The sequence below is a fragment of the Acipenser ruthenus genome, chromosome 1, assembly GCF_902713425.1.
Source record: "Acipenser ruthenus chromosome 1, fAciRut3.2 maternal haplotype, whole genome shotgun sequence".
Lineage (NCBI taxonomy): Eukaryota > Metazoa > Chordata > Actinopteri > Acipenseriformes > Acipenseridae > Acipenser > Acipenser ruthenus.
In genome coordinates, this window is record NC_081189.1 from 15,023,979 (window position 1) to 15,048,153 (window position 24,175).

General features: G+C 37.8%; 1 protein-coding gene across 1 annotated transcript in view; it reads left to right on the top strand.

Annotated features, from left to right (window-relative positions):
* Positions 1-3,042: 3,042 nt before the first annotated feature.
* LOC117404103 (succinyl-CoA:3-ketoacid coenzyme A transferase 1, mitochondrial) overlaps positions 3,043-24,175 on the top strand; it is a 63,649-nt gene continuing 42,516 nt past the window's right edge. Inside the window, exons 1-7 of the mRNA XM_059007828.1 lie at positions 3,043-3,232; positions 6,553-6,661; positions 7,124-7,214; positions 13,711-13,846; positions 16,762-16,911; positions 19,657-19,763; positions 20,350-20,410. Coding sequence (XP_058863811.1) covers positions 3,128-3,232; positions 6,553-6,661; positions 7,124-7,214; positions 13,711-13,846; positions 16,762-16,911; positions 19,657-19,763; positions 20,350-20,410 — 759 coding nt within the window. The 5' untranslated portion in view covers positions 3,043-3,127. The remainder of the gene's footprint in view (positions 3,233-6,552; positions 6,662-7,123; positions 7,215-13,710; positions 13,847-16,761; positions 16,912-19,656; positions 19,764-20,349; positions 20,411-24,175) is intronic.

The window sequence follows — 24,175 nt, forward strand, 5'->3', positions numbered from 1 at the left end:
GCCAGTATTTCACAAGCAGTATTGGTATTTTAAGGGTAAAGGGGTAGTAACAGCCTGTGAAAAATACTTTTCCTTTGGGCAATCTTGCTAAGGCAGGCCTGTATCACCAATAATGTATGTGGATGATTTGAAACAGCAAAAGTCAAACTGCACTCTGCCAAGACAAATGTGTAGATTTATTCTGTTTGTACACCCGTAAATCACACTATTTTTAGATGAGTTCTTATTCAATTACTTTTTCTATCAGAACAACATGTCAAAGTGGTTTGCAGTGCTCAGGTGTAGAAGTGATGTAATGCGTAACAGATGACAGACAACTAAGTTCACGGTCCAAACAATTCTTTATTGGTATCCGTTTGTAATCCAGGTCGTTGCGACCGTAAATAATAATCCCAGACAGCAATGTGTATTGCACTGTTTTAAACCATGGGTTACAGTCCTGAAATAATAAACGCAGTATAAACACACATAAAGACACACAGGCAATCACAAGTCCAGAGTGAGTGCTAACGTGCCGTCTAATAAGAACAAACAAGAACAATTAGAAACGACAAAACAAACAAACACTAAACACTCACGGTTACTTTATTTTCCTTCAGCGGTTCTCTCTCAACCATAACAAAGGAACAGATCGCTTAGCCACATCCCCTTTTGTACCGTGAACCATGCCCCCTTGGTTATTATTATTATTATTTATTTCTTAGCAGACGCCCTTATCCAGGGCGACTTACAATTGTTATAACATATCACATTATACATTATACAGATATCACATTATTTTTACATACAGTTACCCATTTATACAGTTGGGTTTTTACTGGAGCAATCTAGGTAAAGTACCTTGCTCAAAGGTACAGCAGCAGTGTCACCCCACCTGGGATTGAACCCACAACCCTCCGGTCAAGAGTCCAGAGCCCTAACCACTACTCCCTAACCACTACTCCACACTGCTGCGAGTGCAGCCATTTTTCCTCCAATCCGCCATTGCCACATCGCTTCCCGTCTGGGGCGATGACTTGGTGTACCATGGGTCTGCCCCCTTTTTAGATGGCCAACTTCCACCTTTCACTGGAATGAATTGTCAGACCATCCAGTCCGGGGCACTCTGTTCCCTTTACACAGGGCCTTCACAGGTGGGGAGGGAGATGTATAACCAAGATTCATTCTTTCTATGTCACACATGTCCATACAGCGTATATATGGTAGGTCATGGGATCTACTTTTTCATGTCACTGATGTCTCTAATTTTAAATGTTCGTGTAGGATTCACTAGTATACTGTGCTCTTTGCAGTCTCTTAGTTGACAAAAAATGTATATTCTGCTTTTCCATATAAAGTATGACACAATGTCCTTCTCATTATATCTAGAAGATAAATGATTATCCAAGGTCCTAATGATACATAAGTTATTATCCAAGGTCCAATTGATCCAATATTATGTGTCTGTCCAGGTAATACCAGAAAAAAACAATATAAGCCATAAATCCCAATCCTGTTTCCTCATGTGTGCCTTTTTCTAGTTAATGGCATTTTAAGAGATAGGATTGTTAAACTTTTACTTCATGCTATTAAACTAAAGGTTAATCTATCTACAGTACGTAGAATTCAGAACTACTGCATTTATAATGTATTCAGTACTTTGTTTTTAGGAAACAAACTTTGTTTTACTATAAATTCAATAGGTTACAATGTTAAACTTTAATTGCAGCTGTTAGAAATGGACTCTTAACACCGTTCAGTTTAAGTTATCATTTTACCTGTAACCTATAAAAAACCATTTTCAATGACTCAATAAAAGTTTGTGTAGGCAATATGCATTCATATTTTATATTATCATGGGTGAAATATCAGCATACATAAAGTGAATAATTGTTGTAGTACTTACGTTCTCAATAGATTTCTTGAAGAACAGCCTAGACATTCAGCAGGTACATTTACAGGTCATGGGTCACCACACATTTAATTAGGCATGATTCTAAACACGTTCACCCAATTTGTAGCACCACAATTGAATGCAATTGTCTAGTAGGTTAAACATTTGTAAAGAAAGATCAGTGATACAGTATACTGCATTACTACTTTATGCAGTTTTACATATACTGTAGGGTAGTTGTTTTATTTTATTCTGCTTTTCCATATGAAGTCTAACACAGTGTCCTCCTCATTATATCTGTCCAGAACAGTCTTAATGATCCAATAGTATGTGTCTGTCTAGGTACTGCACTTGTAATACCAGAAGAAACCAATATAAAACACAAATCCCAATCCTGTTTCCTCATGTGTGCCTTTTTCTAGTTAATGGCATTTTAAGAGATAGGGCTGCTAAACTTTTACTTCAGTACATTGAATTCAGCACTGTGGTATTTATAACGTATTCACTACTTAGTATTTAGGAAACCCACTTCTACTATAAATTCAATAGGTTACATACACCTAGCCAAATCTGGAGATAATTTGAATAAACCCAAAATATGATAATAGACTTTCAGTTTACATTTAAAAGAAATAATAGTGCCTTATTCATTGCTCTTAGAACTCTGAATGACCAGTAATATATTGTAGCCTATTATATTACTGAATCTTTAGGCCTAATCTGAATCTATAGTCTCTTTAAACATATACATACAAAACCGTATTTTACCAGCGTTAAAAAAAATACAATATTTCATCAGTTACTGGATTTGATTAAACTGGGCACTAGACTCACAAAGGCTCCAAGGATGTCAGTCACCTTTTAAGTTTTATTAAACCATTAAGTGCAATTGTTCTCGTTTGAGCACAGGCTACTTTGTAATTTATTTGTTAATCGCAAAAGTTAAATCTAAATGTAATGTATCAAAATACATAAATACAGCGTGTGTTCTGATTTTTTCAAAGAAAAATGTATTGGTACTTAATGGTTAAAGAAAACTATCTAGCAACGGTGCTCAAGAGCACCTGTCCGTGCCTACTGGTGACGAAGCAGTTAAATTAGTGAGCATGTCGCCGAGCCCCCGTCACTCCCTCTCTGATTTGCCTGCCTCCCTTCGTTTTAAGTGATCGCGGCTCTGACTGACAGTGTTGATTGCGATTCAAACACCAAATGCATCATTGGCATTATATTTAAAGAAAGAGCATTTCTATCAAGATGGCGGCTTACAAGATCTTCCAAAAGACAGACAACATTTTAAGCAGAATACGTTTTCCACTAAGCAACGTCAACATCAGCAACGCCGGTAATATTTGGAGTAAGGTCTGTATTGAAATTAAATAATAAATTATACAGTATGGTATTCGTCAGTGATCATATACTTCAACAGTAACAGGATATCAACGTTTCTTTCTTTTTTTTTTCTTTATTATTATTTTTAAAACATTTCAGACATAAAAATGTGAATAATTAAACAGTTTGTATGCAGTGTGCACAAATGTTTGTAATTTTAACAGCTTAGTGCTATATCATGACCTCGATGCACTCGAGTAGTCGTTTATCACGGCACAACGCGGCGCTTGCTACCTCAGAATAAAATACTCAATATATAGCTTTGTTTAATTGATTATGAATCCTGCTATGAAATAATAAACATTTTACTAAAATAGATTTGTTAAAAAACAAATAGAAGGATGGGAAGTATAATGATGACACAAACTAGAAATGACAGGTAAACAATGGCGCGTGGCTGACCTTGAAGGGAATTATTTTTTTTAAAAAAACGGCTGCTAAGCCTGTGTCACACAGTAGCAATACAATATCGGACCCATTTGTTAATTGCTGCAAAAATAGAATGGTCCTCTACGCTGAATAAACACGACCTACTTCTTAAAGCAATTTTATATTACAGTATTGTAATGTCTGTTCATTCTTCCACTAGCTTTTTTTTTCCAGTTTGCCCTTATCCTAAGGGCATACCGTCCTTTGTCATGAATTTTAGTACCATTTTTTTTTTCTTTCAGAATATCATAACACAAGCTGTATTTGTTTAATTTGATACATTACATTTAGACTTAACTTTTGCTGTTAATAAAATTTGAGTAAGTTATCCTAACAGTATAGCTAGAAAGAATTTAAACCACAGGTAGCCAGTTAAAATGGTCCAAAAATGTACAAAGCAGCCTGCCCTCAAATGAGGACAATGACACTTAATGGGTTAATATTCTTTACTGTGCCGCTCGTTTACTGTGTTTTCGCTGTGTTTTATTGCACTTCCCTATTCTTTTATCACAGTAAACGTTTGGATGTAGGCCTACTGTACTGTGTTCTATCAAGCCATATGGATATTCCTCCCAGTTCTTACTTTTCAAAAACAGCTACCATAAAGCATAGGGGATCTTGTTTACACTGGAGCTGAATTTTGACCACCTGAATTAATTAGTGGGAAACTTTTGCTGTTGTGCTGCCAAATAAGCCTACTTTGTTGGATTTGGTACAAAAAACTTTGCCAAGTGACCTCTTGGTTTAGAAGGATGTTTTTTTTTAAGTGCATTGATTCACTTGTAGTAAAAGTGTAACTAAAAATAGTAGTAACAGGTTTTGTGTTTAGCAAAGTATAGAGATACAGTATCAGGTATTACTGATATGTGTATGGTAAAAAAAAAAAAAGTATATTTTTTCTTTTCAAATGTTGAGTAAACATCTGGATATGTATTTTTCTGTCTCATGTATTAAAGTTTTGCACTGAATGAAACAGTAGGTGTTTGACCACTTTACATTGGAATGTAAGACAGGGTTTGTATTTTGTGGCTGCAGTTTTAACTGCTCTGTATGTTACACATTTTTAATTTTGAGAAAACCCACAGCGTATTCTTTACGAATACACAGTCTACAGAGGGTGAAGGACGATAGCAACGTTGTATTGCCGTGCCAAATCGGCGTCTCCTTAATAGGCTAATGTGCTTCAGAGACACGTTCAAATGTATTTTTTTAAATAAATAGGGTATTTTTATGCAGTTCAAGTCATACTTCATGAAATAAAGGGCCCAGTCAAGAAAGCCACACACGGAAATGAGTTAGGTACTGGCATGAATATATATGAGAGAACAACATACAGTAGGCCTTTATGATGAGCACTGCATCGGTATCCACTTACTTAAGAGGGGGAAATGACAAGACTTTTTTTAATGCAGAGGTTTAAAATAAAATTTTAGGTGCACCAAACAGATAATTTCGAGGGGCAAGGATTTTCATGTTTGGCAGTCTCGCCAATCTTGAAGAATCCTTGTTGTAATCCAGTGTGTCTTGTTAGATTGATCAATTCCTTACTTTCTTCACTTTTAATCTCAGATTTTAATGTTAATCTCCAGATCATTATGGAGCTTTTCATTGTTTTATGTTTTGGAAGGATTAAAGCTTTCAGAGTTTGAATTATGCCTCCTCAATGTTTCTGGTTTCAGTTTGTGCGCTGCAGCCATTAATGACTGCCCATTTACGATTTGCAAAGTTTAGTCAGTCTTGTTGTTATGGGTTCTATAGTTAAAGAATAGGACTCAAACTGTCAAAGGTTTCTATTGTCTGGTAAGGCCTGCCTCCTGCAGTGAAATGTCTAGATGTAGGCAGAAGACCGGGACCTGTCAACTGGTGTGCTGTTTTGAGGGGGTTATTTTTTCTAGACCTCTATATAGGTCTGAAGTGTTGCAGTGTTGACTACTAAATTGTTTTAACTGTTACATTCCACATATAAAAACCCATTATATTTTAGAGGCATAGCTTCCAAAGTATGCACCTAAACAGCTGAATAACCAGCTATCCCTACTGGCAAATACATTAAGAATGACCTTAGTAGTGGGTAGCACAGCATACATTTGAAAACAATGTGTTGAGGGATTAGCTGGTTCCATGAGCACCCACTACCATGCCTCTTTCAAAGTGATTGATATACTTACTGCTTTCCTATGCTTGTTGCTGAATAGTTGCACACAAACCTCACAATTGCATACACTTTTCAAATCCCTATAAATTAGTTTTAAAAGACATATTTTGTAACATAAACATGTGTTTAAAATATTTGAAAAAAGCAAACTTGCATTCAAGACCAAAAACACTAGTGTATTGATCAAAACTTTTGTTCCTCTGCTTGGTTTTAACTGAATGCACAAGGTCAACAACCACTGTCATGGCCTCTATGCCCCTTGATCCCTTGAAAAGCTCTCCCATTCACCATGTGGAAGAGGGAAGCAGAGTAACAGTCGCCTAGTGAATTGTCAATCCCCCCACACCCAGCCTCTCCCATTCAGATTGAGTTAGACTGTTCCAGGCTTCCCCCTCCTCCACCTGAACAAAAATCTGTATCAACCAACTGGCAGTATTTCAAACTGACTTTAAGTCTGGCGTCTACACAAACATTTCTAACGTCTCCTTCCAACAGTATGAGTTTACAGAGGTCACATGCTCCACTGAAAAATAAAGAGCTGGTCATCATTAAGTGTTGGATATCCCTACATAGAACTAAAGATTAATAATTAAAAACTATTCTACATATTGTAATGTACATTTTAAAATCAGCGTGACGGGTTAAACAAGAGGACCATATTGTGTGTGCACTTTGAATTTACCCAGAAAATGTATTGTCTTTACAGAGCTGTGGCTGTCACTTTTCAACCTCAAGCACCAGGAAAGCCAAATTCTACACAGAACCTACTGAAGCTGTTAAGGATATCCCCAGTGGAGCCACTGTACTTGTTGGAGGTACCTGAAGCAGTTACCTTCGTTTAACCTCTGGGTTCTGTAAACTGTGTTGCTCTTATTAGTAAAGCAAGGAAAAGCAGCTTCTAATCTTTTTCACTGATTCCCTTGTTATTCCCATTTGACTTCTCATAAAAAAAATGTTTGTATAGCAACTTTATCCAAATACTATGTGTTTTTCAGCAGCCATAGCTATTTAATAAAGCCCTGTAATATGTTTTAGCAATCCTTTTTTCTTCAATGCGTTTATTTGACCTTGTGATAGGGTGAAGTGTCCAATTTCCATTGTGTTTTATTTTCATTTCACTTGTGTTTCCTGTTTCTGTGAAATGAGGGTTAGGCATGAAATAATATACTGGTCCTTCTTCACTGTGCATGATTGTTACTGTCTTTTACATAGTAGTCTTTATGAACATATCTACTCTGGATTATTCATCATTTGTTGTTGTTCTATTTTTTTCTTAGGGTTTGGTTTGTGTGGCATCCCTGAGAATCTGATTAGCAGTTTACTGAAGACAGGAGTGAAGGGATTAACAGCAGTCAGTAACAATGCTGGGTAAGTAGCCATGGAAATATACTAAATGAATGGATACTTGCAGGAAACAGAAAGCATTCAATTCATGACCTCCCACATCAATAAACCTTAGTTAAATATGAATGGTGATTGTGGAGAGTAATGTGACATGATAAGATTTTATAGGATATTTTTTTATAGGAGTTAGAAACCAAATGAGGTTGTGAGATCACTTGCCTGATAGCTCACAAACCAAAGTAGTGTTCAAGGCAGGCCTGGCACGAAGGGTTTCCTTTTCAATGAGATATACCTTTTGGTAATACATGCGGTGAAATCTGTTTTTGTTTTAAACGTGATACATCTTACTGTACTATTGCAAAGATATTTGCGGGGAAATATCTCGACGAGCTTGGATGTAAGCGCACTGCCATGATTGTTATTTAGAAAAGAACAGAAATAACAAACAGTAGTTTTTTTTTACAGTATCTATTTGGTCACAAAGACTCCAATATTTATATATATATATACAGACGTGCTCAAATTTGTTGGTACCCCTCCACAAAAAACGAAGAATGCACAATTTTCTCTGAAATAATTTGAAACTGACAAAAGTAATTGGCATCCACCATTGTTTATTCCATATTTAATAGAAATCAGACTTTTGATTTTTTATTCAACATAATATTGTATAACGTATAACGTCTGTATATATATATATATTTATATATAGACGTGCTCAAATTTGTTGGTACCCTTACAGCTCATTGAAATAATGCTTCATTCCTCCTGAAAAGTGATGAAATTAAAAGCTATTTTATCATGTATACTTGCATGCCTTTGGTATGTCATAGAATAAAGCAAAGAAGCTGTGAAAAGAGATGAATTATTGCTTATTCTACAAAGATATTCTAAAATGGCCTGGACATATTTGTTGGTACCCCTTAGAAAAGATAATAAATAATTGGATTATAGTGATATTTCAAACTAATTAGTTTCTTTAATTAGTATCACACATGTCTCCAATCTTGTAATCAGTCATTCAGCCTATTTAAATGGAGAAAAGTAGTCACTGTGCTGTTTGGTATCATTGTGTGCACCACACTGAACATGGACCAGAGAAAGCAAAGGAGAGAGTTGTCTGAGGAGATCAGAAAGAAAATAATAGACAAGCATGGTAAAGATAAAGGCTACAAGACGATCTCCAAGCAGCTTGATGTTCCTGTGACAACAGTTGCAAATATTATTAAGAAGTTTAAGGTCCATGGAATTGTAGCCAACCTCCCTGGGCGCAGCCGCAAGAGGAAAGTCGACCCCAGATTGAACAGAATGATAGTGCGAATGGTAGAAAAAGAGCCAAGGATAACTGCCAAAGAGATACAAGCTGAACTCCAAGGTGAAGGTACGTCAGTTTCTGATCGCACCATCCGTCGCTTTTTTAGCGAAAGTGGGCTCCATGGAAGAAGACCCAGGAGGACTCCACTTTTGACAGAAAAACATAAAAAAGCCAGACTGGAATTTGCTAAAATGCATATTGACAAGCCACAATCCTTCTGGGAGAATGTCCTTTGGACAGATGAGTCAAAACTGGAGCTTTTTGGCAAGTCACATCAGCTCTATGTTCACAGACGAAAAAATGAAGCTTTCAAAGAAAAGAACACCATACCTACAGTGAAAAATGGAGGAGGCTTGGTTATGTTTTGGGGCTGCTTTGCTGCGCCTGGCACAGGGTGCCTTGAATCTGTGCAGGGCACAATGAAATCTCAAGACTATCAAGGCATTCTGGAGCGAAACGTACTGCCCAGTGTCAGAAAGCTCTGTCTCAGTCGCAGGTCATGGGTCCTCCAACAGGATAATGACCCAAAACACACAGCTAAAAGCACCCAAGAATGGATAAGAACAAAACATTGGACTATTCTGAAGTGGCCTTCTATGAGTCCTGATCTGAATCCTATCGAACATCTATGGAAAGAGCTGAAACTTGCAGTCTGGAGAAGGCACCCATCAAACCTGAGACAGCTGGAGCAGTTTGCTCAGGAAGAGTGGGCCAAATTACCTGTTAACAGGTGCAGAAGTATCATTGAGAGCTACAGAAAACGTTTGATTGCAGTGATTGCCTCTAAAGGTTGTGCAACAAAATATTAGGTTAGCGGTCCCATCATTTTTGTCCATGCCATTTTCATTTGTTTTATTATTTACAATATTATGTTGAATAAAAAATCAAAAGCAAAGTCTGATTTCTATTAAATATGGAATAAACAATGGTGGATGCCAATTACTTTTGTCAGTTTCAAGTTATTTCAGAGAAAATTGTGCATTCTTCGTTTTTTGTGGAGGGGTACCAACAAATTTGAGCACGTCTGTATATATATATATATATATATATATATATATATATATATATATATAATGTTTTGTCAAGTTCATTGATAAGAGTGACCGGGTTTGTGTTATATTGTGCAAGGGTATACTGCTTGGTGACGAGTTATCGTAAATTTACTAAGATATGTACGATTTCTTACAGCTCCTTTTGAATGGTTTTGTAACACCTGACTAATGTATCTGAATACTATTATTTATTTCTTAGCAGACGCCCTTATCCAGGGCGACTTACAATTGTTACAAGATATCACATTATACATTATTTCACATTATACAGATATCACATTATTTTTACATACAATTACCCATTTATACAGTTGGGTTTTTACTGGAGCAATCTAGGTAAAGTACCTTGCTCAAGGGTACAACAGCAGTGTCCACCACTGGGGATTGAACCCACAACCCTCCGGTCAAGAGTCCAGAGCCCTAACCACTACGCCACACTGCTGCCCTATAATACTACAGCCTAAATGGGAAGCTACAATACTTGAAACAAGTCTCACGCTGTATAAAGTTCAAATGTCTTCTATCTAGGTTAATGTGCCCTTGTCTACAGCCCAAAAAGTGCAAATATATGTAATAGAATATATGACAAAGGTTATGCTGTGCAAATGAGTGTACCCACTGACCCACATCAGCAGGACCTCTGTGTGTTTGTATGTCTGTGTACACATGCTGTGCGTACCATCACATTTTGTGCTGGAAAGTACAAAGGTGTATATACTGTATATATTTTCGTGTCAAAGCTCTTTCACCCATATTTCACTTTTTAATTTGCCGTGAGAATTCATTGGTAGTGAAAAAGGGACTACCTTACATTTTACACACATTTTAAATAGAAAATACTTTTTGTTCATAGAAAGACGCTTCAAGTTGTTCCTGAGGATTTTGACTTGCTTGGTGAATGTCTTTTTCTAGTAATCCTACTCAATCTAATCCAGTCAAATAGGGAGAGACACAGGCTCAAAACAAGGACAGTTAATTAGTGGATTGGCGATGGGATCATCTGGAGATCTCTGGTTCAAAGTGGGAGGTAATTCAAAGAGATTGTTATTTGGCTGTGGACGCATCACAAAACAACACTCATTTACAGACATTGGGTCTTACTCATAAAACTATCAGGGCTGTTTTTAAGAATGTTTTGTTGCACAAAGCAATCATCAGTGTAAATTGTAATCCTCCTGCGTTATTTACAGTTTGGCCTACCTGCGATCTACACCCTTTGACCCAGCAATCTTTTTCCAGATTGCGTGGGAGTTCGTAATACTATTTCTATTTTAAAACAGGTATTTTGTAAAGAGTAAAATATTTCTGTGCCCATCCTTGTGAACAGGGCCCATTGTCTCAGAGCCGGCCTTGAGCTTGAGCTGCCCTCTCACCCTCTGAGAGGGTGTCCCTCCAGGGCAGTTCAACCCAACATCTTTCATAAGCACTTAAGAGTCCTGTAACAGGGCCAGGGTCCCTGTACATGAAAAGGAGGCAGGGCCAAGCCCTGCTGTTAAAATGTATTGTTTTGTTTTTATTTTGTATTGTATTGTGGCACGGGGGCAACTTGGTTACTATTGCAACAATAAGGTTTGACTACGCCACCTCTTAAATTTACCAGGAGCAAGAGGATCCCCAATGTACCAATATCAAAACACTAATTAAACCAATCAGTTTAATAGCAAAAGTTAACTCCCAAAAGATTAAGGTTAGGTTCCCCACTCAAATCACTTCAATTAAATGAACCAAAGAGGCAGGTAATTGGCCTGACGTCACCACTCAGCCACCCTGCTACAATTCCCTACTTGCTTATCGACATGTTACTCAATGAGACAGGAGGTTTTAATCCTGTGAACTTTTATTAGCGTAACATCAAACACAGTAAAGTAAAGTTTGAACCCTCAAGGACGGGGTAGTACAGTATAACATGCACTCTCTTCAGGATGCAGTTCATGTCAATGGCCATGGTTTGTGAGAACACTTTATGTAATTTTTATTGATTTATTTCTTAGCAGATGCCCTTATCCAGGGCGACTTACAATTGTTACACAATATCACATTACAGTAGTTTTAAAGTACAATAAAATCGGTTGCAAAAGATAAAATTCAAGTAAGAGCAAAAATAGAGATTACAGGAAATAATTACATGTAAGAGCGGGTTCAACTAAGCACAGTTAACTTATAGTAAAAATATTTGCTCATACGAGTGAAGTCCAGTATGAGCACGTAGTAAGTACAATGAATGGATGAGAATGATTTCAAGTAAGAGCAATTACAAAAAATGTGAATACAGATACCTGTAAGAGTAAAGTCAAATACAAGATACAGGAAGTAGTTACAGTTAGGAGCAGTAGTAGAATACGGCAAGGTATGGAGTAGTTCAATGCAAGTACAAACTGATGCATGTACTAGTACAAATGGGTGCCATATAGTCCAGTATAGTCGAGTTGTGAGGTTCAGAGATGCTGTCTGAACAGATGTGTCTTGAGGAGGAGCCGAAAGGTGGTCAGGGACTGAGCGCCTGATATCCGTGGGTAGGTCGTTCCACCACTTGGGGGGGCAAGGGTGGAGAAGGAGTGGGCTGTGGAGGTGGGGTACAGCTAGTCTGCCGGAGGTGGAGGAGCGGAGGGGGCGAGAGGGGGTGTAGGGAGATAGGAGGGGAGCAGAAAGGTCAACACAGTGATAGGCGAGTACAAGAGTTTTGAATTGGATGCTAGCAGCAATAGGGAGCCAGTGCAGAGAGCGGAGCAGTGGTGTAGTGTGGGAGAAACGAGGAAGGGAAAAGACAAGGCGATCAGCAGAGTTTTTGGTGAGCTGGAGCAGACTGGTAGCAGAGGCAGGAAGGCTGGCCAGGAGGGAGTTGCAGTAATCAAGGCGGGACAGTATCAGGGCCTGAACTAGGAGCTGTGTGGAGTAGTCGGTGAGGAAGGGGCGAATTCTGTGTATGTTGCTGAGGAAGAAGCGACAGGAACATGCCAGAGTAGATATGTGCTGAGAGTGAGAGAGGAAGGGGTCGAGGGTGACACCGAGATTCTTGGTGGATGAGGAGGGAGAGAGGGTTGTGGATTCAAGCATGTAATGTTTTAAATATAGAAAGAGACCCATTTCAAGCCAGGGAACTGCTAGGCATGTGCCCCTGGCACTGGTGCAAAACAAATGCTACAAATGGAAAGAATATCTGAGGAGTTCTTTATAAATAACAAATGTTATCGCCAGGGCTTAGCAAACCATGAAGACATTTGAAGTGACTTACTCTTTAACCGGTCAGCTTTATGGTCTGGGACACAGAATGCAACACAGTTAAGAAGACTACTGTACCTCTGCCATCCACTGCTATATACACTAAGCTGCATAGAAGGTCATCTTGCACTATTTGTTGCAAAGCAGGCTTTTTTAAAGTGCTGTGGTGCATAGCAGGTCTAGGAGCAATGGGGACCCTCACTGGTAAGACAGGAGTGCTATTCTAGTCCTTGTGCATAAATTTAAGGGTGTCTGGCTGTATAATGATTGGGACAATTGAAAATTGTACCCTTGAGCAAGGTACTTTACCTAGATTGCTCCAGTAAAAACCCAACTGTATAAATGGGTAATTGTATGTAAAAATAATGTGAAATAATGTATAATGTGATATGTTGTAACAATTGTAAGTTGCCCTGGATAAGGGTGTCTGCTAAGAAATAAATAATAAATAATAATAATTGAAAATTGCCCTTTTTTGTTGTTATTATTATTATCTGGAGCCAGTCAACAAGGCTTTTGAAATGTGGTTTCTGGAGTAGATGTCACTCAATATCTGGTGCAACCTGTTGAGCAGTTGTTATATTATTAGACAGTGTCGTCTCATAGCTTGTATACCGGCAGCTCATGACCTTGGCAAGGCAATTGACTCCCTTTGTGATTCTGCCTGCTACTACAGCTTTAACAGTGGTTTAGTACTCTATTTGGGTCATTAGTTTTGATTGATATACTGCCAAGAACCAAAACAGGAAGCTCTTTATTTTCTGTTAAGCTGCGTCTTCTGGCTAAATAACCCGCATATGTATGCAGGAGACCCTGCCTCACATCCCCTCCCTGTTGTATCTCTGTTCTGGTGTGTGGATGCAGTTGCTGTTAACTTGTTCTCGGCTGAGTGTTAAATAACCCCCCACTGCTGTGTTGATTGTTTTCCATTCAGAGTTGATAACTTCGGGCTGGGACTGCTCCTCCAAACCAAGCAGATAAAGCGCATGATTTCTTCATACGTGGGAGAGAACGTTGAGTTTGAGCGGCAGTACCTGTCAGGAGAGCTGGAGGTGGAGCTGACTCCTCAGGTAGGGTGACTGTTGACTGGAGGAGACGTGATGCAGGGCTCTTCTACCTGAGAAACCTGCTAGCACACCTACACTGAAGAGATTAAGAAGGAAAGTAAAAGGAAGTGGGTGAGGAGAGGTCTTGAAACCCCCGGAGCCACACGCTAGACTCTGGATTGTTATACCAGTGTGATATAGTAGGCCTGATGTGAAGCAAAACTGTGATTGTAAAAAGAGTTCTGGCTTTGTACCTGAAAGTTCATAAAATACTGTAACTGTTCTTCCACTACTGGCTTTTAATATTCAGAACCCGTTATTGTTTGTTGAAGTATAACATGTTATATAATTTAATGTGAAAAATATGATCTCAAAGTATCCCTTAGCTTTGCCAGCTCTAAACTTAGGATTACATTTGAATTATGATGCCACTATTTAAAAAAAATACCTAATAACAAAAACTATGATAACGTATTTAATGTTAACAATGCATGCAATGCTAAAACACACGATTTTACAGTATAATCACAATTGGTTTTGTTTGTTTTTATTTTGTTAGGGATGTATAGATAGTCTATCTATTATATTACATCTGTCAACTGTGCAAGTTATATTGCACAAGTCCAAACTATGTTATCCCACGCCAATGGAGTGAGTCAGCGCTGGATCTCTGTAACCCTATCATTTAATGAAATTGTATTTTTATTTCGGGCTGTTTCCACTCATCTTGTTCCCACTCGCTAACACTTATAGGAAAGCAATCTACTGGCCACACCAGCAATTTCCCATAGGCTCTGTTTGAGTGTAACCAATTCAGTGTAACCAATAAGACTTGCCTTAACACTCTAAAGAAAATAAAAACCTCAAAGAGGTCAGATAAAGTGTTGTCTCATGACGTCTCTTCTAGCCATGCTTATATCCAGTTTGAGCTCCTCTTCAAGTTGCACATGCCTTGTGCCAACTCTTAATGCTTCATTGGGATGCCCTCTGAACTCGCAATTTATGTTCACTGTTATATTGCTGCAAGCTGGATTCTGCAGCCACCTACACTGGTTTGTAGTCATATGTGGGCAGAACAGGAAATGCTAGTAAAATGTATTTTTTTGTATGTAAATGTAGTGTTAACTTCCTGCAGTGTTACCGAGCAACATACCACGGAGGACAGCAACCGTAGCTTACAAATAAACAGGACCTGCTGTGTGCTGTGCTGTTTTACTGACTGGAAAAATGGATCACATGGATTCTAAATTAATCCCAGCCAGTCTACAGCACGGCGAACACCACCTGTTTTATTCCTACTGTACAGGGTGCTAAATGCAGTTCTGGGGAATAGCAGAATTGTTTCCCATTGACAGGAAAGTGAATGGAATATCCAGGTACATCAACACATTTTCAAGAACCACAGTTTCATGTATGTTTTAGTAGGTTCAACTGTGTAAAGACAAATGCCTGGGTTTTCTGCTTTCTCACATTAGAGGAGTTGTATCCCTTCATATCCCAGTTTAAGCGACATGTATTTCAATAGAATAAATGTAATTTTTAGAACAGTTTTAGAATTGCATTACTTATTATTACAACACATAGGGAAACAGTCCCATAGTTCCCAGTAAAACACCTAACTGCAATTCCTATAAATTCCTATGAATTATATACATTCAATTAATAATGTAATACAATTTGAACAGAGCTTGGAGAAACTAAAAATGGTGTTAAGATGGCATACCTAAGCAGTGGTGAAATGACACCTTGCGCTAATTAAACAAAATAATTATTTGTTAGGTACTCTGTTTTGCCATTTACAAGTTTCAGGTGTGTGTCTATTAGCAATGGCCAAAAAGGAGTATACTACAGCAAGGCAGTAACTCTTCATTCAAAAGCTGCAGCTATGGCCGAAAGTGTTGCATCACCCTTGAGAATTAAAAAAATTTGCTCCATAAAGTCAAATAAAACCTGTTGAATAATGTTACGTTAACATATTGAATTTCATACTGCTTTGTAGTTTTTCAGGCTGACAAAAATTGAAAAATTTGACATTTTGAAATCTAACATGAAATACGGTACTACTTTTATGGCTTCCGGTACACTTTTGCAATACTATTTGGTAGTTTCTTTGAGTACATGATGTTAAATAAAACATCTAAATTATGTTCACATTTTCTTTTTTTAATTATGTCTCAATCCTAAAATTCTAAGTGCTGCAAAACTTTTGGTCATGAGAGGGAACTAAATATAACCTACCTTCATGTAATGTTTATAATATTAAACTTTTGGTAACTTTGTGGAAGCCTAATTGATGGGGTGAAACTGCAAAGCTAATCTTTGGTGTTTCTGCAAGTTGTTGTGTTTCTGTAACTACAGATTTTTCCAGGCATCCATCCCAATTTCTGTCCGTTGTTTACCCATCAACAAATAGACCTTAAATCAGTAAATACAAACTGCATATGTTTTATTTGCAGGCTCCTGTGCAAAGCCTTTTTATTAGAGCATGGTACAGTACAAGATAATCCACCTGCATTGCATTAGCCCCTTATTATTAGCTGGTTGCTGAGACTTTAGGGGATTCCATTTGCTTTTCTTCCAAATACAGCCGTGGCTTTTCCCTGACGGGCATAGGTTGATCAAATCACCCTACTAGTTCTGTTCATGACTAATCAGCGCATTAGCCAAAACGCGTGTCTACTTTAAATTGCCTCCACATTTGTGATTGAGTGTAAAGTTACTGGTATTCATGAAAGCCCTCTTTTGCCAGCGTTCTTGTTTTCTTACAGCTATCTGGGATTTTTAAGAACGGGTTGTTATTCTGAATCCTTTAAAAGTTGTGACCTCAAGGAATGTTGAATTGGTGTGAGATGTTTTTTCTGACTGGATCTGCATGCTTGTACAGAGCTGGGAATGCACTGAGATGTTTTACTTGAGCCCGTTTCTCACCCATGTTGCAGGGCACGCTGGCAGAGAGGATTCGAGCTGGGGGGGCTGGAGTGCCAGCTTTCTTCACTGCCACAGGCTACGGCACGCTGATTCAGGAGGGGGGCTCGCCCATCAAGTATAACAAAGATGGCAGCGTAGCCATTGAAAGTGAGCAGAAAGAGGTAAGGTCACCCAGGACCCTCCCACTATATAAAGGGTTATATATGTACAGTTGTAGTCATACCCCAATGGAAATTTATAATTTCTAGAAATTTCTCGAAAACAAACAATTATAGGAAAAGTCTTTTGAAGCAAAAATGTTGCTTTTGTGGATATGAAATAGATGTCGACAATTATTTATTTCAGCAATTTTTTTGTAAAACTCCAAAAATGCTAATTCAAAAGTATTTATACCCTGACAAGGACAATTCAATTAATATCTAGTTGAGGCACCATTAGCAATAATAACCTATTTTAAATGATTAGGATATTTGTCAATGAGCTTTTGGCATGATTCTTTAGTGATTTTCTGACCATTCTTCAACGCAAAATTGTTCCAGTTAATTTAAATTTTGAGGACTTCTCTTGTGCACAGCCTTCTTCAACTCATACCAAAGATTCTCAATCGGATTTAGATCGGGACTTTGACTAGGCCATTCCTGAACTTTGATTTTATTCTTCTTTAACCATTCTGAAGTTTGATTTTGATGTTTGTTTTGGATCGTTGTCGTTTGCCAGTTGCGCTTTAAACCAAGTTTTGTAACGGAATGTTTCAGATGATTGGCCAGTATCTTTTGGTATGCTATGGAATCCATTTTACCATGTATTTGAACTAAATTTCCTGTGCCATTAGAGGAAAAACAGCCCCAGGATATTACCACCTCCATGCTTGACAGTAGGTATGGTGTTCTTTTCTTTGTACGCCTCAACAGACTTTTTCCAAATGTAACGACTATCAGCGTGACCAAATAGCTGGACTCCACAAAACCTTTGACCGAACTCATATCCGTCATTCAAATGCTGTTTTGAGATTGTCCTGCGACCTTTGAGACCTTCACCATGCTATACTTGACCTGTGGTTGAAATGGAAACCCCAGTCCCACTTGCAGCCAATTCACTTTGAATATCCTTGGCAGTCAATCTCGGGTTGTTATTAACCTTCCTCACAATTCTTGTACTTGTTCTTGGTGAAATAACCTTCTTTCTTCCAGGAGTGTTGTAACAGTACCATGAGTCTTGTACTTCTTGATAATAGAAACAATAGTTGAAATTGGGATACTCAAATGCTTGGAAATCTTCTTGTATCCTTCTCCAGCTTTTTATATAAATAATTTTCTGCCTGAGTGCTTCAGATAGCTCTTTACTTTTTTTTTTTCATATTGACTTATTGGTAATGACAGCACTCATCCTATGCCTAACCCTTTTATACTCTAAGAATGTTCACCTACAATCCAGCATTTTCTAAACTTTTCTAGAATTAGGGTCTGCATTATCAATTTCTACCACCTTGTAGACAATACTATCATAGCATCAAAGCATATGAATACTTTTGAATTAGCATTTTTAGAGATTTGCAAACAAATTGCTGAAATAAATAATTGTAGACATCTATTTTTTGTTACTTTTTTCCTCATCCACAAAAGCAAAACTTTTACTACAAAAGATTTTTCCTAAAATTCTTTGTTTTTGAGAAAGTTCTATAAATTATAAATTTAAATTGGGGTATGTGAACTTTTGACTACAACTGTATATAATGGTACGGTTACTGAGGGAAAATATGTACGTTTAAGACTATCAATGTCTATTTTTCCTGACAGCGGGGTTTAAAATTGTAATTACAACCACTTGTCCACTAGATGTCACTGTTTGGTTAAAGTATGTGTTTTTAACAATGTAACCGTCTTTAATTAGAGGTAATGATTGCATGCTTGTTCAGTTGGAATTAACTCATTAATAATTACCCAGCTGTATTGTTTAGTTCAACTCCACGTGGAGTGTAAGGAGAGGTGAACAAACAGTATTTACTTGTGTGAAATCTGTGCGCTACATATAATCACAGTACTTGTTTTTTGTCAGGGAAACAGCTTACCTGTCTTAGCTGTAGTTAAGTAAACAAACACATCTGTATAGATAGGGTCTCCAGGAAGAGTTAGGGTTAATGTTTGTCTTTTTGTTTCTGTTTAAAGTTTCAAAACAAGTCTTCGAACTGGTTACTGCGCCTGCACACTCAGCCCATCCACCACACATTATATATATAATCATAAACATATGCAACATGGTCTAGATCAGCCACAGCGTCTTTCTGTTAGTGAGCGTATACGCCATCTTGTGTATTGCCATAAAACAAAAGGCAATTTGATCCAAAATGGTAGACCATGCTCTGATGTAGCAGGCAACAAGAACTGAAGAGCAACTCCAGAACTCTGGTGAAGCCCCTTCACACACAAAATACATCCGAAACACAGAGCTTGATAACAATTGAGTGAGGACAATAACAAAAACATAAGAATTGAATTTGAAGCTAAGCTAATTGCTCTGTCTGCAAAAAAAACATTAACCATTAAAATATTTCTAGCAACTAACACTTAAATGTAAATGGGAAAAAAAAAAAACATTTCAAAGTTGCTTTTTATTTAATAAGGAGTACAAATTATACTATTCTAACAACACCAGCAAACGTGTAACAAACTGATTGAATTTAGTGGCTGGTATGTCTAAGTTGAGTTTACACATTTTGTGAATTGCAAAAAATATGCTGAAGTGCATCCATGTTTAAACTTGACAGCCCTATCTTCTTGTTTCATGTAATTGTCGACTAGACGGAAAGATACAGTTCTGCTAGAGTGAGATTTCGACATGACTGTAAACAGAGTTCAGATATGTTGATTGTTCAGTTGTTCATGATCAGTTTTCTTGTGTGTCCTCAGGTCCGTGAATTCAATGGGCGTCACTTCGTTATGGAGAAGGCCATCACTGGGGATTTTGCACTGGTTAAGGCGTGGAAAGCAGACCGAGCTGGGAATGTAATATTCAGGTACAGTAGGGTTCTGTTCTTATTAGCCTGCAGATCAGTGTACTGGTCTAGGAAAGGGAACCCGTATATTTATGGCCAGTGTTTGTTTGTTGTATTGTATAAGCCAGTGGAACTATTGAATTGGTTATCCTAGGCCAGTGTTCCTGTATAGTTTTGTATTGCTGGAAGAATTAAATCAATGGTGACATGATAGTTGCTTTATTTGCTTCTTTAATACATTTCAGAAATATGTGTTTTATAAAATAAACTAATATTGAAGCAGAATTCTTATATTCAGAAAGAAACAGAAACTATACATGGTGCTGCCACACTAAAGTTTTTTTTTTTTTTTTTTTACTATTACTATATGTACCATTTGAGTCCTTCTATAGAAAATGGCATACTCTCCCCTGTATATAGTACCTGAAGTAATGTAATGTACACGCAGCACCAGGTAAAACAATAGTTGTAATGCTTTGCTTGTACCACAAGAGGTCACTGTTAGCTTTAGCATTGATTTGAAGCATTTAGTTGTGTTTCTGCTATCGTGTTTTCTGCACTGAAATGCAATCTTAACACTTTTTACTTATGCATTTTTATTATACAGGAAAACAGCAAGAAATTTTAACCAGCCCATGTGCAAGGCAGCTAAAGTAACAATAGTAGAGGTAAGGGAAGGCTGTTTCAGGCTTAGGACTGAGAGATGTTATATCTGTTAGAACCTTCTTTATGTGTGTTTGCATTGTGGTCTTGTGTTTTTTTTTTTTGATTAACTCGAAAGCCAGAATAGTAATGCAACAATATCCAGGTTACTGTAATATCTCACTGTGTGTTCACAGCTGGTGAAGGCTTACAGGCAGTTCAGGGTCGTCACAGTGCAAAACGACAGATTTCTGATTTCAAAGAGTTACACAGGTATTTAAAGAATGCACAGTGCTAGCTTGGTTTGAATAGAGGAAGCATAGCTATTCGTTCCCTATGAAACCCGTGTTATAATGATTCATAGCTTGGGTATCGCAACCCCAGTTCAAATTCTTTCCAATGGATGCATAGTCAAGCAAGCCCACAATGGGCAGCTAGGACCATACTATGATTAGAAAAACAGACACAAAATTGGGGGCGCATTGGTATGCTGCAGAAGGACTGACAACGCGATTAGATATTCTGAGTTTACCATTTTACAGTTGTCACTTATTTCACTAACACTGTGTTTTACAGTACTTGCTTCCAAGTTTTAGAGATGTTTCAAAGATTATGTTTTATCCATATGTTACATTTTCTTTGTAGTATTTATGTAGAAACAATTTATTTAGAACTGCTTTTCAACAATATGGTCCCATGAGATGAATCTTGGGATCTAAAGTCAAGTAGACAACCCTTTCAGCCAGTGCCTTCCTCAGTGCACTAATGCGTTGGTATTTGTTTTCATCAGTTAGGAAGGGGTAGCCCCTCCCTGTGAGGCTATCTCTCACCTTTCCATTACTTTTAAATTCATTGGAGGCTTACGTGCCACTCAGGAGCTCATAACGTGTGAAATCATGTCAAGTATTATTTTACATTGTGCATGACGTTATTTGAAAGTTATTTTTCTTAAAATTTATATTGCCACTTGCCGAAGTGAATGTTTTAGAATAGAGCAGTCCAGTGATCAAGGAGTCCTTAACAAGTCAAAAAAACCAAAACAAAAAAACAGTTTAAAAAAAAAGGAACAGGAATATATATCTATATATATAGACATTGGCTAAATTATTAACATAGGAAAGAACACAGCTGGAGTTGCAAATACAGTATTAGCATTCAAAAAGGCAGTTTAGATAACAAAAATGTTAAAATAAGTATTGTCGTGCCTGGGTTGCTAAGCAACCAGGCTCTGTACCTACATATGCAATTCCTGTTATCTCGGGTACAATAAATGCCATAGTGCATTGTGGGACAGAAAGCAGACTGATCGCAGCAAGTTATTCGGAGCACATTATTAATGCGGAGTGGTGTGTTCTTTGCTGCATTGTTAGCACGGCAAGCTTTTTGAATGGTTTCCAGGCATTTTGAATTGGTTATTGATTAAATCTATCTTCAAAGGTTTATTTTCTGTTTAATTATAAAGTGTTGGTTCCTCTTCATTTGGCTTTGCAGAGAGTGCAGCTGGGATGGCACTGCACTTCACTGTTAACAGAATTCAAATGAAAATGATCCGGAGACATGGCAAATCATTCAGACATCGGAAAGAAAGCAGTAATTTATCCCCTAGTATCCTTAGAACTGACCCGGTTTGATATTACTGTCGGTCCCTTTAGTGTTCAGACCTTCTCATTGTGCTGGAATTGCATTTGAAATGCAACAGGGACAGTTGGATCGAATCTCAAACCCTGGTTCCCAAACCTGTTCTAACCTTTTATAGAGGCTACCTGCACTGAAGCCTCTCACTCCTTTTGCATGTACTGTAGAGGGGTTTGATAACCTCTTTTATGTGTTACCAAATACTGGTCTGGATTTCCATTTGCATACAAAAATGAATCAAAGAGCTACAAAAGAGCATGCTGCATGTTGCAGGTGTGTCTGTTCTTATCTACCCCTCTACATGTACAGTAGACAGAGGCTACTGCACCTTTCCAATACAAAGGCACCAATTCCAATGTTGTCACAATTTAGATGGCTGAAATTTCCAAGTATGTCCTGGGGTCCAGAGTGTATTGCCAGCCTAATTTAAGTATGCACTTGCATTTTATTAATGTCACTGTATCTTATCTGAAACTGTGTCGCTGCCTTTAGGCAAGATTAGTCTAATCAGGTAATTGCCTGTTATCCAGCTTGGTAATCAGCTTTAGTTTAATGCAGTCAACATATAAATCTACTGTATATGGCGCAATGCTTTCAGAAGTTATTTGCCTAGAATTCTATACATAATAATGTTCCATTGTGGGGTTCAGTAAGTAACAGTATTGCACCCGGACTCCACATTTTCGTATAACACAGATATGGCCATGGCAGATGAGTTCTTCACTTGACTAGAGAGCTGTCCTGCAATTTTGAAATGCCTATTTTTAGACCGCTACTAAACCAATTTATGCAAACTAGTGTTGCGGCTAATTAACAGAAAAGAATAAAGCAGTGCTTTGAGGACTTGACATAAAATTCCTGGAATAATGGGTTGGCATTTGCTGTAACATTGATTGACATTATGTGACTGGACTCTAGATTCCCTTTCCCTTAATTTCCTGATTTTAATACGATGCAAAATTTCAAAAGGAAAAAGATTAAAATATATTTATTTTAAAACAAATAATCTGGTAATACAGTACCAATACCAGTTTTATTGTGAGAACTTTGACATAACAGTTTGATTTCAGAATTTTCTGATCCATGTATTTCTCCCATTAAATGAAATCAGCAGACCCTTTAAAATGTAAAGGTGGTTTTCGCCCCCCACCACACATTTAAAGATTATAGAATGCTAATCCCTGCAATTAACATGTCCTGCTAGAGACTGGCCACCTGTGCCTTTGCACCACAAACCTTCTGGCATATTCTTTACTGGACCTTTAGATGGGTAGGTTGCTTATCATAAATCCAGTATAACTTTAAATTAGGGATTCAACTGGCATCCCAAAGGTTTGCTGTGAACCTTTATCCTGTTTTCCCTATAGAGCACACCCGAGCGAGTGCATTCCCACCTCCTGCTCTTTTAATTGGCATAATGTAGTTCTGCTGCTGTGTATACTGTAATGCATGTTCTCCCAGGAGCATGCAGTATCACTCAGTCCTTCTGTAACGAAAAGTTGGCTCTCCTCTGGCTTGCTGATTACCTGCATTGGCTGGAAACCTTGCTGTTTACTAGCGACTGTTCTCTTAAGTAAATGTTTTTCACATTTATTCAGGCAGGGCCCAGCACATCCAGACAGACTGCCCTGAGGAATTTAGAAGTCTCATTGGGGATTTGTAAAATCAATTATAAACATTTTCATTTGAATTGTAAATTAAATCTGTGAAATGCTTGCCTGCCTCTGCTCATCATAGGTATATCTGTGCTCTGTCTGTTCTATGCTTGCCTCTGCTCATCTTAGGTATATCTGTGCTGTGCTTGCCTCTGCTCATCATAGGTATATCTGTGCTCTGTCTGTTCTGCTGCAGGTTGTGCTGTTAAGCTCTAAAGTTGCACACAAAATGGCGTTGCAGTGTGATAGGAACCCTGTAGGCTCCATTAACAGCCATTAACAGCCAGCAGCAAGATTTCTATTTAGTTCATGTGTGAATGCTTATACTGTAACAAAGGGACTCGCTTCATCTAATTTAGTTACCTTCTCATTCTCTTCTCAATTATTCCCCAAATCAGATTTTTATTTTTTAGCTGTAATTATGTGGGGATTCAGTGCTTTACAATATGTCATTATACAGTACGGGGGGTGCTGCTATTGTCACATCTCACAACTTAAGGA